At 40.5% G+C, this 20,559-nt stretch overlaps 1 protein-coding gene across 6 annotated transcripts in view; it reads right to left on the minus strand.

Moving 5' to 3' along the window:
* Nucleotides 1-20,559, minus strand: part of LOC124798552 (protein abrupt) — a 93,163-nt gene that overhangs the window by 65,834 nt on the left and 6,770 nt on the right. For all 6 annotated transcript variants that reach the window (XM_047262007.1, XM_047262004.1, XM_047262006.1 and 3 more), the window contains one exon: nt 11,272-11,466. In XM_047262007.1, the coding sequence (XP_047117963.1) occupies nt 11,272-11,466 (195 nt within the window). The remainder of the gene's footprint in view (nt 1-11,271; nt 11,467-20,559) is intronic.

The following is a 20,559-nucleotide window of genomic DNA, read 5'->3' on the forward strand; positions in this document are numbered from 1 at the left end:
AATTGAAAATTTGGCAGGGGGTTGGGGAGGGGGCCAACAAGCACGACAACTGACCTAATCTGCCTCCGTATGACATTTTTGACAGAGAGGGTTACTCTGAAGAACAGCCTCAAGCAGAGGGCTTTGAAGATAACTGATGATACTGAATAATTAATTCTGAAGATTAAGTACCTCCTCTAACCAACATTACTTTGAGCTCAGTCCCTTTATTGAGACAATTTAAAAAAAACAGCATAAGGGAGAAACTGACAGGAGTGGGGGAAAGAAATACAGTACAAGAAGAATGGGTAGCTCTGAGGGATGAAGTGGAGAAGGCAACAGAGGATCAAGTAGGTAAAAAGACGAGGGCTAGTAGAAATCCTTGGGTGACAGAAGAAATATTGAATTTAATTGATGAAAGGAGACAATATAAAAATGCAGTAAATGAAGCAGGCAAAAAGGAATACAAACGTCCCAAAAATGAGATCGACAGGAAGTGCAAAATGGCTAAGCAGGGATGGCTAGAGGACAAATGTAAGGATGTAGAGGCTTATCTCACTAGGGGCAAAATAGATACTGCCTACAGGAAAATTAAAGAGACCTTTGGAGAAAAGAGAGCCACTTGTATGAATATCAAGAGCTCAGATGGAGACCCAGTTCTAAGCAAAGAAGGGAAAGCAGAAAGGTGGAAGGAGTATATAGGGGGTCTATATAAGGGTGATGTACTTGAGGACAATATTATGGAAATGGAAGAGGATGTAGATGAAGATGAAATGGGAGATATGATACTGCGTGAAGAGTTTGACAGAGAACTGAAAGACTTGAGTCGAAACAAGGCCCCGGGAGTAGACAACATTCCATCGGAACTACTGACGGCCTTGGGAGAGCCAGTCCTGACAAAACTCTACCATCTGGTGTGCAAGATGTATGAGACAGGTGAAATACCCTCAGACTCCAAGAAGAATATAATAATTCCAATCCCAAAGAAAGCAGGTGTTGACAGATGTGAAAATTACCGAACTATCAGTTTAATAAGTCACAGCTGCAAAATACTAACACGAATTCTTTACAGACGAATGGAAACACTGGTAGAAGCCGACCTCAGATCAGTTTGTATTCCGTAGAAATGTTGGAACACGTGAGGCAATACTGACCTTACGACTTATCTTAGAAGAAAGATTAAGGAAAGGCAAACCTACGTTTCTAGCATTTGTAGACTTAGAGAAAGCTTTTGACAATGTTGACTGGAATACTCTCTTTCACATTCTAAGGGTGGCAGGGGTAAAATACAGGGAGCGAAAGGCTATTTACAATTTGTACAGAAACCAGGTGGCAGTTATAAGAGTCGAGGGACATGAAAGGGAAGCAGCGGTTGGGAAGGGAGTTATACAGGGTTGTAGCCTCTCCCCAATGTTATTCAATCTGTATATTGAGCAAGCAGTGAAGGAAACAAAAGAAAAATTTGGTGTAGGTATTAAAGCCCATGGAGAAGAAATAAAAACTTTGAGGTTTGCCGATGACATTGTAATTCTGTCAGAGACAGCAAATGACTTGGAAGAACAGTTGAACGGAATGGACAGTGTCTTGAAAGGAGGATACAAGATGAACATCAACAAAAGCAAAACGAGGATAATGGAATTTAGTCGAATTAAGTCGGGTGATGCTGAGGGAATTAGATTAGGAAATTTGACACTTAAAGTAGTAAAGGAGCTTTGCTATTTGGGGAGCAAAATAAATGATGATGGTCGAAGTAGAGACGATATAAAATGTAGACTGACAATGGCAAGGAAAGCGTTTCTGAAGAAGAGAAATTTGTTAACATCGAGTATAGATTTAAGTGTCAGGAAGTCGTTTCTGAAAGTATTTGTATGGAGTGCAGGCATGTATGGAAGTGAAACACGGACGGTAAATAGTTTGGACAAGAAGAGAATAGAAGCTTTAGAAATGTGGTGCTAAGGAAGAATGCTGAAGATTAGATGGGTAGATCACATAACTAATGAGGAGGTATTGAATAGAATTGAGGAGAAGAGAAATTTGTGCCACAACTTGACTAGAAGAAGGGATCGGTTGGTAGGACATGACCTGAGGCATCAAGGGATCACCAATTTAGTATTGGAGGGCAGCGTGGAGGGTAAAAATCGTAGAGGGAGACCAAGAGATGAATACACTAAGCGGATTCAGAAGGATGTAGGTTGCAGTAGATACTGGGAGATGAAGAAGCTTGCACAGGATAGAGTAGCATGGAGAGCTGCATCAAACCAGTCTCAGGACTGAAGACCACAACAACAACAACAGTGTCTTCAGAAATTAAAACTCACCATTCACTCACAAATGCAACAGTACTTCCTGTGCTGTCAATACTTTTATGTATGTTTACTAACAATCAGCTTGATTATGTGAAGCAGAATAAAAATTGGTGCACTGCCAAGACAAAAAAAATATTAAATACTGTTTTCAGCTACTTTAGCATGTAATACACTGGGATAAATGGCATGTTTTGTTTTGCTCTATGGCGCAAAAAACGACTAGGGTCATATGAACCCAAGTCGAAACTATAGAACACTAACACAAAGAGGAATTAAACAACTATATGTCAGTCCCAATTGACAGAATAGGAGACAGCTAAAAACAGGCACGTGGAAAATGGGCTAAAAAAACATCATGCAGAAATGGAGGTCCAAAACTAAAAATTAAATGGCCTTCACCATATTGATTTGGCGGATAAAAAGTAAAACGCAGTCGACAGCCCACAGGTCATTTGCTAAAACGGCTGATAAATCAGATGGCAAACCCAAGCTGGAACATAAATTGGTAAAAAAAGAAGGGGGGCAATCAATCAGAAAGTGGTGGATAGTTAAAATTTGGGAACAATGTGTACAAATTGGTGTGGTAGCGCCACTTGGCAAATGACGATGGCTAAAAAGGCAGTGACTAATATGCAGCTGAGTTAAAATAATTTCCTCCCAGCAGGAGGGCTGAAAGGAGGTCTTTCAAGGGACTGGGAGAGGCTTAATGAGCTGAAGCTTATTCCCACGAAGTGAGGTCCATTGGCGATGCCAAAAGGACACCACCTTGCGACAGACGGCAATGCAGAGATCATCGGAGGGAATATAGGTACTCGCGGGCTGAGGTACGACAGCTGCAGCCTTGGCAGCTGCGTCAGCAGCCACGTTTCCTGACAGACTGACACGACCAGGGACCCACAGAAACGTGACGCTGGCTCTATGAAGAGTGAGCAATTGACAGTTTTCTGCACCCGCTGCACTAACGGATGTGCAGTGTACAGCGCACACACATTTTGGAGGGCGCTGAGTGAGTCTGAGCAGAGGACACAATTGAAAAGGCCGTGTCGCCGGATGTACTCCGTGGCCTGATACAAGGCGAAGAGGTCGGCTGTAAATACTGAGGAGTGGGCCAGAAGCCGATATCAACAAACACGGGTGCTAATGACGAAGGCACACTTGACCTCATGGTCAGTCAGAGCAATCAGTATAGACAAAGGCACTATCGCAAAGTTCCATTGGAAGGTCGTGAAACTGGAGGCAATAGACGAAGGTTGGAGTAGTGTCCTTAGGAAGGAAATGAAGGCCAATGTTAATATGGGCCGCTTCACAAAGCCAAGGTGATGAAGGGTTCACACCCACCGAGAAAGTTGCAGGTAGTGTGAAGTTAAGCCGCCGTATCAAGTGGCAAAAGTGGGCTCTAGGAGGTAACAGAGAAGAGGGACGAGCCCCATAATGACAATCAAAGGAATCATCAAAGAAGAAGGCATAGGAGGGGTAGCCACACATGGCAGACAAACGGCATGCATACCTTCTGAGGAGAAAGTCACGGTGGTAGAACAGTGGTAGTTCAGCAGCTTCAGCATACACACTCTCAAACCAGGCTGGTGCAAAAGACACCCGTGGCCGAATACATGCCATGATGGTGGTTAGTGTTGAGACGGCATAAGAGAGATGGGCATGCAGACGCATAAACGAAGCACCCACAGTCGAGTTTCGAACTGACAAGGGACCAGTACAAACAAAGGGGTGTGGTTCGATCGGCACCCCAGGAAGTACCATTGAGGACACGTAGGAGATTGAGGGACCATGTACAGTGGGCTGCCAGGTAAGACACATGGGAGGACCCAGAGAGTTTCCTATGGAGTATGAGCCCAAGAAATTTCGTAGTTTCAACAAATGGAAGAGCAACAGACCCAAGACGGTAGAGATGGTGGGAGTAACCATTTGCGCCGCCAGGAATTCATACACACGGTTTTGTCAGGAGAAAAGTGAAAGCCATTGTCAATGCTCCAGGAGTTAAGACGATCAAGACAGCACTGAAGTCGCTGCTTGGTGAGACAGGTCCATGGAGAACTGCAAGAGATTGCAAAATCATCTACAAAAAGACAGTCAGAGATGCCCAACGGGAGACAGGTTAATAGGTCATAGGGTTAATGGCAATAGCAAAGAGTATGACGCTCTGGACAGAACCCTGAGGCACACCATTTTCTTGGATAAACGTGTCCGACAATGCAGAACCCACATGCACCTTGAAAACCCGGTCTTGTAAAAATGCCCGAAGAAAAGAGGGCAGACGCCTACAGAAGCCCCACGTGTAAAGAGTACGGAGGATACCAGTTCTCCAGTAGGTGTCGTAGGCCTACTCCAAATCAAAAAACACAGTCACAGTCTTGGATTTGTCTCGGATTTCCGCAGAAAACCATTCATGACATGGGTGGACAAAGTAACGAGATTCATGACATGGGTGGACAAAGTAACGAGATGGTTAACTGCAGAATACGGCGCTCAAAATCCACGCTGTGCATTCGTTAGTAAATGTCAAGACTCGAGCCACCATACCAGCCCGGCATGAATCATACATTCCATCACCTTGCAAACATAGCTGGTAAGAGAGATGGGGTGGTAGCTAGAATGAAGGTTTTTGTCTTTACCGGGCTTAGGTATGGCTATGACGGTGGCTTCATGCCAGCATCCAGGAAATGTGCCCTCTGCCCAGACGCGGTTGTACACGTTAAGCAGAAAGTGCTTGCCCGCAAGAGAAAAGTGCTGCAACATCTGAATGTGGATGGCGTCTGGCCCTGGGGCGGAGGATCGGAATGAACCGAGAGCACAATCGACCTCCCTCACAGTAAAGACGGCATTGTAGCACTCACGATTCGGAGAAGAGAAGGGCATTGCCAGAGCCGCCTCTACTCATTTCCGATCGAGGAAGGCAGGGTGATAGTGGGAAGAGCTTGAAACTTCCGCAAAATGGCTGCCCAAGGCGTTGGAGATGGCAATAGGGTCCACGATGACATCATCAGCGACTATCAGGCTGGAAATTGGGGAATGGATTTTGGTTCCGAAGAGTCGTCGGTGGTTGGCCCACATGACAGAGAAGGTGTGGAACTGTTGAAAGAACTAGTGAATGAAATCCAGCTAGCTCTTTTGCTATCCCAAAGAACACGACGACACTTTGCATGCAGATGTTTATAAAGAATGCAGTTTGTCAGCATAGGGTGGCAGTTAAAAACACAGAGAGCACGACTATGTGCGCGAATTGTGTCGCGGCATGTTTTGGTCCACCAAGGGACTGGGACACGACGTGGTACAGAGGAAGTGCGGGGGATGGAACATTCTGTAGCAGTAAGGCTAACATATTTGAGATTTTTGACCAGAGCATCACAACTGGAAAAATCTTGTTCTTTGAAGATCACAATGGAAGAGTAAAGCTGCCAGTCAGCCCTAGGAAGCTGCCATTTAGGCGTGCATGCAGATGGGGTATGGATCAGCAAATGGATAGCACACGGGAAATGGTCGTTCAAACAGGTGTCAGACAGAACGGACCACTCAAGATGATGGGCAAGTTGGGCAGTGCAGAGGGATAGGTCCAAATGGCATAGGTGTGCGAGGAGTCGGAAAGGAAAGTGGGTGCTCCAGTGTTAAGGCAGAAGAGGGTAAGTTGGCTAAGAAGGTCGGCCAAGAGGGCACCTCTCTGACAGGTCCCCAAAGGGGATGATGTGCATTGAAGTCACAGAGTAGCGAAAATGGGGGAGGCAGTTGAAGGAAGTCTGCCCCGGTGACAGAAAATGGCGGAGGGACATACATAGTACAGAGGGGAAAAAGTCAGGAGGGGAAGGAAAAGGCAACTGCCACAGTTTGACAACTGGTAGTCAGCAAGATTGGTTGACTATGAATGTCATCCCTTATGGGCATTGTGACGCCCCCATGAGGGGGAAGGTCAAAACGAATCTTAAGTCAAAGCGGTCGTGAGGGTGCAATTTTGTTTCCTGAAGGCAGAGTACAAGGGGATGCTGTGGCGCCAGAAGCAGCTGTAAATACTCTTTGTGGGACCGAAGGCTGCGAACGTTCCATTGGAGGAGAGTCATGATGAAGAGATGTGGGGGTGTCATCTCGGTGGCTGCCGAGTGACAGCTGGGGAAGAGGTGCTACTACAGGGCACAGAAGCAGGAGGATCCTGCTCCATGGGGTCCACAGAAGCATCAGCTTGCTTTTGCTGTCGGTCTGTGGAGTCCAGAGCCGAAAAACAGTTGTTGGTGCACAATGGCGACACAGAGGCTGGCCGAGCAAAGGTATCACATGCTGCCACCATCGAAGAGGATCTTCAAGGTGGCGAAGGGGAAGACCGTTTGCCTTTGGAGGACTTCTTTGAGCCTTTCCAGGTAGATGGAGACTCGTGTTGATTGACTGGAGGGATGGAGGAAGTCTTCACGGGAGTACTCCTTCTGTCCTCTCCGGCCTACCAGTTCTGTAGCCAGAGGTTTCACCCCTTGAGGCGAGAGTTTTATGGCTTGATGGACAGTTGGACTGGGCAATTTCATGACCTCAGGGCTGAATTGGTGGTTGTATGTCTGCGTGGCCATGTCCTTCACATGGCGAGGGCTGACAACAGAACTATAGATACCAGTTGGGAGAACACGGGATTTGCGACTAGCCAGTAACTTGCGAGCAACTGGATCTCTTGAACAGCCCACTCATCAAGATACACTGGACACTCCCAAGAGGAGGCGGCATGGCCACCATTGCAGTTGATACAGCAGGGAGGAGGAGGAGGAGGTGGACAATCGCCCTTGTGCGCATCCCTACCACAAGTGATACATTTGCCCGAGTGTCGACAAGACATTCTAGTATGGTTAAAACGAAGACACTGGTAGCAGCACATTGGTTTCGGAATGTATGGCTCGATGGTGATAATTTCATAGCCTGCTTTGAGGTTGGACAGAAGCACCACTCTACCACAGGCGAGAAAGAGAGTGCAGGTAGGCACTAAGGAGGAATCTACATTTTTCATTACACAATGGACAGCAAAGACACCCTGATCAGAGAGGTAAGATCGTATTTTGGCCTCGGTTAGACCATTGAACAGCCTGGTGTAAATTACACCACGGGAAGAATTCAAAGTTCTATGGGCCTTGACTTGAACAGGATACCTGTGGAGAAGCGAGGCAGCAAGCAGTTGTGCTTGAGAATCAGAAGTGGTCTCCAAAAGCAAAGTGCCATTCCGTAAAAGAGAGCAGGATGCCACAGGGCCAGCAATTGCATCTACACCTTCTGTGGCGAAGGACTGACCATCTTCAGTACGTGAGACCATGAGGAACTGTGGTGCAGTGGGAAGGGTCTTTGAATCATTAGCCTCATTGCATTTACGTTTTGAAGAAGTTGAGTGGGAATATGATTGACCCAAAGTGAGGAAAACCCCATGATTGCCAGTGTCTTCTGATAGTGTGCTCCTTCCAACTGGGGGGCCCCTTCACATGGGGGTGCACCCGTTTTCGGTGATTGTTCACACCGCAGGTCACACCTCCCGAACACCTGACAGAGGGACCAATCGGCAATTTGTGAAGGTTACAGCTCAGGCAATCACCCCTCCCTGGGCCTGGCCTGTACCAGGGGGTACATGCGAACCCTACCTGTCGACCTGTGGCTGCAAATTACGCATTACCTGTTGGGTCAGACATGTGGGCCAGCCTTCAGGAGTGCACAGGGAGGATGAAGGGGAAAAAAAAGAGGAATCTATAACACCGAAGCGGAAGAACGATAGGAGAAGGGAAACAAAGAAAGTAAAAGGAAGCGAAAAACAAAGGTCAGACTGTTTGCACATCAGCGACAGAATGCAGAACATTCCCAATAATGCCCCAGACATGTTTCCCAAAGGGACGGGAAAAAGAACAGCAAGAGGTGGTGGTGGTTGGTAGTGTTTAACGTCCCGTCGACAACGAGGTCATTAGAGACGGAGCGCAAGCTCGGGTTAGGGAAGGATTGGGAAGGAAATCGGCCGTGCCCTTTCAAAGGAACCATCCCGGCATTTGCCTGAAACGATTTAGGGAAATCACGGAAAACCTAAAGCAGGATGGCTGGAGACGGGATTGAACCGTCGTCCTCCCGAATGCGAGTCCAGTGTGCTAACCACTGCGCCACCTCGCTCGGTCAGCAAGAGGATAGACATGCAGCACAGAAGGGAAAAAATGCTGCAAAGGCTGGGGCCCCGTGGTAGCCAAGCACGAAACCGCCCCAAAGAGTGGCAAGCCTCGTTGGAGGGGCAGGGGAGGGGAGGGTTAATGACGACACAGAAAATAAGAATATGCAAATGTGAGGTGTGTGTGTGTGAGGAGTGTACTCAAAGAGAAGCATGGAAAATGTGTAATTTAGACACACAGATTGGTTGCACATGGGCAACTGGAAGTAACAACTGCAAAAATCGCAGTAATAAACTTATCAATCTGCACAATACTTCTTGAGTTTCAGTATAATCTTTCTCCCATCACCACAACAAGATGATCATGAAGTTCGTTGCAAATAAATATTTACTACGAATGACAATCACCGTTCTACTGTGGAGCAGCTGAAGTGGCAGCAGGAAAGGAGACCGTTCACCCACCCCTCGTTTCCTTCTTCTGTAACTGCCCAAAACAAGTCATCCCCTCAACCGGTGACTGTAAACACATGCAGTTGTCACAGAGTGATTTCTAATGTAGTCGCTGCTGAAATGGCATCGCAAAACAACAACTACCGAACAGTTGCCTATCACTGTGGTGGTTTATGTGGCTCTAATTCACTTAACAGCAGTGACCAGCACTGGTCCCTCAAATTCAATGAAGGATCTGCGACTGCTATTTCACAACAGTATAGTTGGCCCACAAAGTTTGGCAGACACTTGCTGAAAGCAATATATACTTCCCTGAAAGCTTCTCAATTTTGCCAACTAAGGTGCATGTCAAGAAAAAAAACCAGATGAAGCATACAGAAAATATGAAGGTGATGTCTTCTGTACTTACTGCTCCAGTCATATCATTGCTGCTCCAAGTACAAAACCCTACCCATGTTACACATACAATAATATTTTCTTTGACTGCTTTATCTGCACACTACTCATCTCTTTTGATCCAGGTTTCTGGATTAATTTTTTTCTCTACGCATAAAGACATTTTGGTGTCTTTTTTTCCTATCTGTGAGTCTTTCTGCTGACATCTGTACTGCTTTTTCTAAAAAATCACTTCTCTGCCCATTTGGACTGTATAGTTGATGTTGAATCAGCCAGTGATAAACATATTTTGCTCTATCCACAGAAGTGTGAATTTTAATGATAAAACATGAATTTTTGTAGAACAGAGTAGCTGTTATACTTAAAACAAGAAGAGTGGTTGTGGAAACAAGAAGTGGTGTATATAGTAAACAATGGTGAATCACAGCAATGGAGAAAAGCAAAATGTGCAAAGCAGAAACCAGAAGTGAAACACGCAGTAAAATAATCAGAAGTGAAACATACAGAAAATTAAGTGCTAGAAAACAAATTCTCACTTCCAGAATTACAAGGTACTATTCCATTACTGAGAACACACAGTTTCAAAAGCACAATTCACGCATCGCTTACAAGGTGAATGTCAAGCACATGTTACAATTCAGATTGGGGACCTATTTTTTTGTTCATTTATGGATAATTTTATTTTTTCTTGCAGCTTATATTCACTAATATCAATCACAGATATTACAATAGGCTGTAGATGGAAGCATTAATACCACACACTTGTTACTTCAATAAACTTACAGGATCCTCAGAAACAATTGTGTCACTGACAGAACTATCACTGGAATTTGGATGTCCATGCATCTTTTAAGAAATGAACTAACAAGGGGAGGCCAGATAACGTGTTTTTGATGAGCTTTGGCTATTCGTTGGGGGGTCTCTCTAAGGAAACTTCTGTTAAGTCTTGTTCACTGTTTTAATATTAAAAGAGGGAGGGATCAATTTCAGACCAATTCACAGGAGGGACCACCCTTCACACTTGTGAACTAATAATTTCAAATCAATCGAAGAAGTGGCTGTTTCAGTCTGTTGCATATATATGAAAGGACAAGAGTTCTTGTGATCCTATTGCCTTCATAAAAATATGTATCACAAACAAAAATTTCCAGACGAACATTTATTTCATCACTACCGGAACATACAGGTGCTATGTCAAAATCCCAGAGGGACACTTATGAATGCAATCAAAGTAACCATACATGAATGTCTATCGATGCAAAACAAAACTGGTGGTGCGACAGTTAACCATTCCTCTTGGTAAGAAATTGATTCTGGGATGACGCAAACACCTTCACGAATTGTTATTAAACCGTCTCCAACGAGTGCCAAAGCTCATCAAAATTTGTAGGTTGCAGGGCCTTGCCCTTCCTTGTGAGACTTATTTCACAATTCCGGCACTTTCATATTCATCAGCCAGGAGACTAGTTTGATGAAACTCTCCACACTATTCTATCCCTTGCATGTCTCTCACCTGCCTATTACTGCAATCTAAATCCATTTCAACTTGCTTACTGCATCTATGTCTTAACAAACTTTACTTACCCTCCTCCACTAACAAGTTAACTATCCCTTGGTGCCTCACTATGTGCTGTAGCAAACCATCCGCTGATTTAGCTAAGTTATGCCACATATCACTTTTCTCCCCGATTTGATTAGATACTTAATTATATGTCTGATCTACTCACCTAACCCCATCACTTTTTTCACACACCATTTCAAAAGCTTCAAACAAAAGACTGTAACAAGCCTGATAAATTCTCAGAATTTAACTGCAGACTGTCACCAACATTAAAATTGACAAGTCCTGAACACTGGAGAAAATTTTACAGGACTAGCTTTCCATTCGTCATGTAAGAGGGAGGGGATAGTACCACAAGTGGTGGTGTACACCACAGGCTGCAAGCAATCATGCTAAATTACAAATCTAAAGTAGCATTTAGTTCTACTATATGTGCCAACGGATTGGATTCTATTTCAACTTACAGGTGGTTTTTGGTTTTCTTTTGTGGGGACATCAGCAAGTCCTCGGACCTGCAGCATCTGAGCCGTCTTCAGAAAGTCCGATAACTGTTCCTGACCTATGTGCACTTCGCCATTGTACATAAAACGCAAAAGCGATTCCATGTCCTTCTCCTTTACATCTCTTAATATAACAATAGGATGCTGACAAGGGTTAGCCTGTAAAAAAAAAAAAAAATTATAATGAATTACATTGCAAATTACATTATTTCTTCATTCACACTATATAAAATGACAAAAGAAGTGTAGTGAAATGTATGGATGCTCTCTTCTAGCATTACAGTTCAGTAAGAAGTTTTCAGTTTCCTTGTCAACAGGTTAGATCGTCTAAGAATGCCAACATTTTGACATTTCACTGGGCTACAAGTTACGTACCATTTCAACAATTCTTCTAGCACCAGGGTCATTCCATATCAAGTGACCCAGGAAAAAAAGAGTGATTATTTGACTGCCTCATAAAAAATTGATATTTGCTGGGTGATTTTCTAATATTTAGTGGGCTCAAAAATATTTTTTAAAGAAAAATTATTGTTTATCACTTGGAAATAGCAGCCATTTTTGTTTCAGGTCCCAAGCAGTTTTTTTATACTTACAAGCATCTGCGATTTTTTAAGTTATTCGCTAATGGGTTGCCTCACACCTTTCAAATAAAAAGTATTTAGTTTAGCAAACCCTGGACATAAATTAAAACCATGACCACCTTACAGAATGTATTCCTTAATACATTTTTAAAGGCTCCAAGTTCTTAGCCGCAAACTGAAACTCAATTTTTAACAGTATTTTTCCAAAAAAGGAGTAATTTCTCAGCCTTAATGTTTTTGTGATATTACGCTACACCGTATAATTACTTCCTATAGAAAATCAATGGTGAGAAGCTTACACTTAAAAAAACAAACATATGCTATTCTAAAAAAGTATGTTTTGATTTTTTTTTCATTCTCAGGCCAAAAATATCTTCATTAGGGGACCAGATAAAAACCTGAAAGTTACACACTTAATAAACCTTTATTAAACTATAGTATAAATTTCAGCTTTAAGATTCAATGACAAGTTATGAAAAAAATTGCCAATATCAGTCAAAAATATGTTTCATAATACCTGCAATATCTATATTAATGGAATAAAGATAAATTACGTAATTTAAATGAAAAAACACATGAAATTAAAGTAACAAATGATTATTTATTGAAAAAAATCATCTGCAGAAGTTTCAGCAGGCTATACAGCATCTGCAAGTCTGTACAGGCTCACAAAGTCTGTGTGTTGTCTTCAACCTTCCACCAATGTATGTTCACTCATACTTAGTTAACAATGATCTCTTGAAGTTGCATTTCAATGATGAGGTTTCCACGTTCTATTGATGTTCTTGTTAATTAAGCTTGCCATAAATGTGTCTATGGAATGTTTCCTAAAGACATTACTTTAACTGAAGATTACAGTGAACAAAAAGATGAAAAAGCGTTGTTTAACTTATGAGTTGGCTCATAGTTTAACTCAACTTGCAATTACCAAGAAGTTAAATACTTAAAGTTCATCACCTTTCCGGACAGTCTTGCTTGGACCCTTTTAATAAATATAAGAAGGTCAGAGAAATAACATTTGATCATTATTCTAGAAATAAAAGCCCTTTTATCAATATAATTTCAGAAAGTACACTGTGTCCAACAAGTTATTCTAAGATATTTGTCATTAACAAAGAAAGGGATAGTGATAGTTCAGATAAAGAATTTTCTGACTCATCAGAAACTATAAAAAAGTAGATTTAGCTTGTGAAATCCTAGGTGTATCACCAGCTAATAAATTAGAAAACTTAGTGAATAAGGAAGCCCTTTCACATTGAATGCAAAAAATTGCGGAAGTGGCAACTACTGTCAAAATGAATTTGGAACTTCCATTTTGAAAGAGAAGTTGCATTAAACCAGATGTTAAGTTCTAAAAATTCTCCAACCAAATATGATGATTTGATAAAAAAAAAAGCTAAAAACTAAATGTCGTATTAAAAAAAAAAAGTAATAATAATTATCAGTTTACTACCAAATTCTTGGAATCAAGCAAAAGTTAGTGAGGAATTTGATGTGTCAGAATGTTTGGTTAAATTAACAAGGCAGTTAGTAGTTGAGCAGGGAATTTAACATGCATTACAAAAGAAAAATGCATCTAATTTCATAGATGGAAACAGGACCGGAAAGGTTAATAAGTTTTACGAAGATGACAATAACAGCTGTTCGATGCTTGTCAAAAAATATTGTGTTTCTGTGAAAGAAAATGATACTAAGGTTCAGAGACAAAAAAGGTTAATATTGTGTATTTTAAATTAACTATTCACTGAATTCAAAAAAAGAAAATCCTGATATTAAATTTGGAAAGTCGAAATTTTGCGAGTTAAGACAAAAATGGTGTATATCTGCAGGGACATCTGGCACCCATAATGTTGATGTTTGTATCACCACACTCTAAAGTTGATAATAGAGGGGTCAATCTTAAGAGTTTACTGTAACAACCCTTTGGAAGTTTCGGTTTGCAATACTGGCGGTTACAATTGTATGATCTCGGAAAATGTTGGGACTGTCCAGGTAAATTAGCTTTACTCGACATGTTTGGAGAATCTAAAGATGACAATTTGATGCCTGACAATATTAGGTACAAACAATGTGTGAGACACAACAGAATGGAAATGGTGACTATTACAAACCACGGAAAGAGTTTTTTGAAGTGTTAGTAGCTACCCTTGAAAACCTGAGAACACATCATTTTATTGCCAAAGCTCAGGGTAAACTTCTGAAAGACAAAAAAAAAACAAATCTTGGCAGCTGATGAATGCTCAGTTCATGCTGACCTTTCTGAAAACGATTCCTTTGTAGTTCAAGATACTGAACAAGGGCACCACTGGATAAACAAACAGGCCACAGTTCATCCATTTCTGTTCTGTTATAATAATCAAGGTAAACTACAGTGTCACAGTTTTTGTGTCTTTAATGCAACACTACAGCAGTGCACACTTTTCAATTGCAATTACCAAAATACATAAAACAGTCTCACCCTTCAATAAAGACATTAATGAAATTCTCTGATGGTGCTGCAAGCCAATATATGCAGACAGTCACACTTGACTTCATTATGAATGTAGCAGCAAAATGAGCAACACAGGGAGCATGTTGCACCCAAGGAAGATCTAAGATCTGCTGGGCCGTACGGCCCACCTTTCTGAAATGTCAGTCATAAAGTAAGCCAATATTCATTCACCACTCTTATTTCTAATATTGCCTCAACTAAGTTTTTGGATAGGTTCTGTCTTGAGAAAATAGAATTTTGTCTTCTTTTTAGCCAGACATGTTTCTTTGAAGGTAGAGCACAACTGCTGATAATTCATCAGTGTTTATTTTATTTTCCCTCAATTACATAACAAAAAAGTTGCTCCTTACTATGTGTACATATAGAAATTTTAGTTTTTAACAAAACATATTTACAAATTTGATAAGACAAGAAAAGAGTGAGCGTAAACCTCAAGATGAATATTGCATCATCTATGGAAAAACAGCTAAACTGTTTCATGAACGAAACAAATGCCCCACTTTCTTTTAGTTCCTATGAAAGTATGCAAAGTCTTTCCACGACTTGCACTTCTGCATATTTGTTTCATTTTTGTTGATATTAAAAAAAAGTATACGTGGGATTGACATTAGTATGGAAGGACCTTTAATGGCATCGTCATGAGCAGATCTCATTTTGCAAAAAAGACTTTGGACTTGATGCAGGACAGCACTTTTTTGCACCCTGCCATGGGAAGAATGTGTGTGATGGCATCGAGAGATACAACAAAGCAAGCTGTCACAAAAGCTAATCTGCAGTGGACCTCTGAGAACCAGATCTTGACATCTCAAGGTAAGTTTAAATTCTGGAAATAACAGGTAAGTGGGATTACCTATGTTTTTGTAAAATGTGAGGAAATACAAGAACTCTATGCCAGTGTCTATGAGAAAGTTTCAACACCTGTCAGAAGGTTAAAGGCACCCATTCTTTTCATTGTTTGTATGTTAGACACACAACCTGTTTAGGTGTAAGTTCACATCAACATCCCGTAACAGTTGCCTTCATCAATGCGGAAAACTTGTACCAACACTTCAAAATAAGGACATACTGGCTTGTGTTTAGAGCAAACAGTGGTGGACTGCTGAAGCTGATAACACTGACTGTCGAAACCAAGATGTGCAATGTTACATTTTACCACCCACCATGACCAAGAACTTCACTTTAAAAAGTTGAAAAGTAGCGAGTCTGGGTGCCCATTACAAATTTACTGAAGAAGCTGTCTCCTCTGCAACTTACAACAGCGACTGGGCAAACTTTTAACCTAACCCCCAAATGGAGTGAAGAAATTTCATTGTTATTCAGTGAACAACATAGTAAAAACATGGGAACATGACAATGTCATTATTTGGCTCATTAAAAATCATAAATATATTTAAATTCTGTAACTGACACAATTTATCCGTAAGTCCAGATATTGCAGATACCGTACTGGTAATTTTTTTCGCAACTTCCCATTGAGTCTCAAAGTTTAAATTTATAATGAAGTATGATATCATAAAGGTCTATTACGTGTGTTATTTATATATTTTTATCTGGTCCCTTAAAAATATTGCAGGCCAAATAAAGAAAAAATTCAAGAAATCCGTTTTTTAAAAATTGTGTATATTTTTTTAAGTGTAAGCTTCTCACCACTGATACTCTACAAAAAGGAACTACACTGTGTAGTGCAACAGCTCGAAAAACATTAAGCTGCAAAATTATTCCTTTAGAAAGATACTATTCAAAAATTGACTTTTTTTTATTTTAATTTGCGGCGAGTAACTTTGAGCCATTAGGGAACACATCCAGCTAGGTGCTCATGGTTTTAATTTATAGCCCAGTGTGTGCTGAACTAAATGTTTCATATTTGAAAAGAGTGAGGCAACCCATTACTTAACAATTTAAAAAACTGCAGATGCTTGTAAATGCAAAAGAATGCTCGTGACTTGAAACAAAAATGGCTGCTGTTTCTAAACGATAACCAATAAAACTTTTTGAAAAATATTTTAGAGTCCACCAAATATGAGGGAATTCACCTGGTATGTTATGACCCACCACTGTTTTGTTCACTTGCAACACACAAAGTGATAAACAAGAAATAAAGTAAACCAATATTAATGTCAGCAATTAAACAGATCAAATTTTACTATAATGTGTGAAGAATATGACAGAGCACTGAAAGACCTGAGTCGAAACAAGGCCCCAGGAGTAGACAACATTCCATTAGAACTACTGACGGCCTTGGGAGAGCCAGTCCTGACAAAACTCTACCATCTGGTCAGCATGATGTATGAGACAGGTGAAATACCCTCAGATTTCAAGAAGAATATAATAATTCCAATCCCAAAGAAAGCAGGTGCTGACAGATGTGAAAATTACAGAACTATCAGTTTAATAAGTCACAGATGCAAAATACTAACACGAATTCTTTACAGACGAATGGAAACACTGGTAGAAGCCGACCTCAGATCAGTTTGTATTCCGTAGAAATGTTGGAACACGTGAGGCAATACTGACCTTACGACTTATCTTAGAAGAAAGATTAAGGAAAGGCAAACCTACGTTTCTAGCATTCGTAGACTTAGAGAAAGCTTTTGACAATGTTGACTGGAATACTCTCTTTCAAATTCTGAAGGTGGCAGGGGTAAAATACAGGGAGCGAAAGGCTATTTACAATTTGTACAGAAACCAGGTGGCAGTTATAAGAGTCGAGGGACATGAAAGGGAAGCAGCGGTTGGGAAGGGAGTTATACAGGGTTGTAGCCTCTCCCCAATGTTATTCAATCTGTATATTGAGCAAGCAGTGAAGGAAACAAAAGAAAAATTTGGTGTAGGTATTAAAGCCCATGGAGAAGAAATAAAAACTTTGAGGTTTGCCGATGACATTGTAATTCTGTCAGAGACAGCAAATGACTTGGAAGAACAGTTGAACGGAATGGACAGTGTCTTGAAAGGAGGATACAAGATGAACATCAACAAAAGCAAAACGAGGATAATGGAATGTAGTCGAATTAAGTCGGGTGATGCTGAGGGAATTAGATTAGGAAATTTGACACTTAAAGTAGTAAAGGAGCTTTGCTATTTGGGGAGCAAAATAAATGATGATGGTCGAAGTAGAGACGATATAAAATGTAGACTGACAATGGCAAGGAAAGCGTTTCTGAAGAAGAGAAATTTGTTAACATCGAGTATAGATTTAAGTGTCAGGAAGTCGTTTCTGAAAGTATTTGTATGGAGTGTAGCCATGTATGGAAGTGAAACATGGACGATAAATAGTTTGGACAAGAAGAGAATAGAAGCTTTAGAAATGTGGTGCTAAGGAAGAATGCTGAAGATTAGATGGGTAGATCACATAACTAATGAGGAGGTATTGAATAGAATTGAGGAGAAGAGAAATTTGTGCCACAACTTGACTAGAAGAAGGGATCGGTTGGTAGGACATGACCTGAGGCATCAAGGGATCACCAATTTAGTATTGGAGGGCAGCGTGGAGGGTAAAAATCGTAGAGGGAGACCAAGAGATGAATACACTAAACAGATTCAGAAGGATGTAGGTTGCAGTAGATACTGGGAGATGAAGAAGCTTGCACAGGATAGAGTAGCATGAAACCAGTCTCAGGACTGAAGACCACAACAACAACAACAACAACAACAGGTGCATTAGTATTTTTGTACTTTTTTCCTTCTTCCAACATAAGAACCAGTCCTTAAAGATAAATACTGACTGTCTTCCGAGTAATTAAAATAAAAACTTTACACCTACAAACATTTGAATCTACATCAAAGAGAAAAAATAAGAATGCAAAATATGAATTGAAAAGGCAACTTACAAGCAAATGATGTGAATAATAATGAAATAAAAAAACTGTTTGGAGAAGGATCCAATGAAGAAGATATGCAAGCAGCATTTTCGAAAATAAATATAAGACTGGAGAATAACAGTTTAAGCATGAGAGAGAATTTCACAGAGGGACTGCTGTAATTTACTTTGCATACAAGGCCCATGGCTGAGGTAAACAACCTTTTAATTTTTTAGCAGGAATCCAAAGCTGAGGGTGTCATTCCATTCAAGGTATCTCATTACATTAGAGCTCAGAATTTGTTCCAGTAAGTTTTAATAAGCAAAGGTAAGAGGTTAAGATCATAGTTTGGATGAACAAATTCTGTAAAGGCAATAAATTTTACAATTGTAATTACACTTTCTTGACTTTTTATTTCACGTGACCAAAGTTTTTCAGTTTTCAGTTCCCAGCTCATTTTTAACTGTAAAAGCACAAATTTCCAAAATTTAATACACACTGACTTAGTAACAGATGATCAAACATCATGTATGCAGCTGGTGTTCACTATTTTATTTCTTTATATAATGAAGGAAAAAGGTAAGAACAAGTCATCTGCTCATGACAATGCCATTAAAGGTCTTTCCATATTAATGTCAATCCCACGTATACTTCTTTTTAATATCAACAAAGATGAAACAAATATGCAGAAGTACAGGTCATGGAAAGACTTTGCATACTTTCATAGGAACTAAAAGAAAGTGGGGCATTTGTTTTGTTCATGAAACAGTTTAGCTGTTTTTCCATAGATGATGCAATATTCATCTTGAGGTTTACGCTCACTCTTTTCTTGTCTTATCAAATTTGTAAATATGTTTTGTTAAAAACTAAAATTTCTATATGTACACATAGTAAGGAGCATCTTTTTTGTTATGTAATTGAGGGAAAATAAAATAAACACTGATGAATTACCAGCAGTTATGCTCTACCTTCAAAGAAACATGTCTGGCTAAAAAGAAGACAAAATTCTATTTTCTCAAGACAGAACCTATCAAAAAACAAACTTAGTTGAGGCAATATTAGAAATAAGAGTGGTGGATGAATATTGGCTTACTTTATGACTCACATTTCAGAAAGGTGGGCCGTACGGCCCAGCAGATCTTAGATCTTCCTAGGGTGCAACATGCTCCCTGTGTTGCCCGTTTTGCTGCTACATTCATAATGAAGTCAAGTGTGACTGGCTGCATGACAGCAAATTTTTTCCCCACTAATGCAAGCCTTCAGTGATAAAGTTAAATTATTCAAGTTATAGTTCTTACTGATAAAGCCTTCATGTTGAATAGTAACCATTTCTTTGTTCCAAACAAATTGTGAAAATGATTCCCGAGACCACAGGGGATCAAGAACACACAGAACAATGACTGTAAATTACTGTAGTGTGCCACCAAATCAACAATTTGACTGTCGTTTCTGCAGTTAAAAGAAATATCCAAGTGTTGGGGATATGTGAACAAACATTTTCCAGCATGCATAGTGACGCACAAAACATGGTGTGCAGAGTGCATTAGACTCTGTGGAATATACATGTTCCATGTTTGTTGGTGGGAAATGTAATATGTTTGCATACCCAAATGCATTAATATGTGTTGTGTGAATAGCGCAAAATTTTATTTTGTCTCTTACATAGTTGTTACTTGTCATTTAGCTGCATTAATCTGCATAAACTACATCACGTTATGGGCCCAGCTACTGGATTAAAGCGAAATAATAAGCTTTAAGGTGATGTGTATTTGTGCAAAAGGTGCGACGAAGTTTGTGTGAAGTTAGATTGTGTATGCTACATGAAGAAGAAAAATAACTGTAAAATGAGTACAACACAGATACTGCAAATAGAGCAGCTTGTAGGGCCTGAAAATTACTCTACCTGGAAATTTCCCGTTGAGGCGTTTTTGCACTTGGATGACTTATGGGACGTCTTAAACGGTAAACTGGAACCTACGGAATCCAGTTTTGCTGCTAAGGATCGGAAGGTGAAATTAAAACTAATCCTTTTGATTGATCCAGTGAATTATGTTCACATAGAAAAGGCTATATCAGCAAAGGAGGTATGGGACAAACTGAAAAACACATTTGAAGATGGTGGTTTAAACAGAAAAGTAGCATTACTTCGTGAGCTGATAACCACAAGATAGAATAAGTGTAAAAGCGTGGATGAATATGTGAATAAAATAATTTCAATCTACAACTGTCTGAGGAATATCCATTTTGAAATTGCAGCTGAATGGATTGGAAATTTGTTGTTAGTTGGACTACCAGAGAAATATTTGCCAATGGGTTTGAAAAGTTTGGGAATACCCATACAGTGGATAGTATTAAAGTAAAGATTCTACAGAATGTGAAGAAT

This window comes from Schistocerca piceifrons, chromosome 5, assembly GCF_021461385.2.
Source record: "Schistocerca piceifrons isolate TAMUIC-IGC-003096 chromosome 5, iqSchPice1.1, whole genome shotgun sequence".
In the NCBI taxonomy this organism is placed as follows: domain Eukaryota; kingdom Metazoa; phylum Arthropoda; class Insecta; order Orthoptera; family Acrididae; genus Schistocerca; species Schistocerca piceifrons.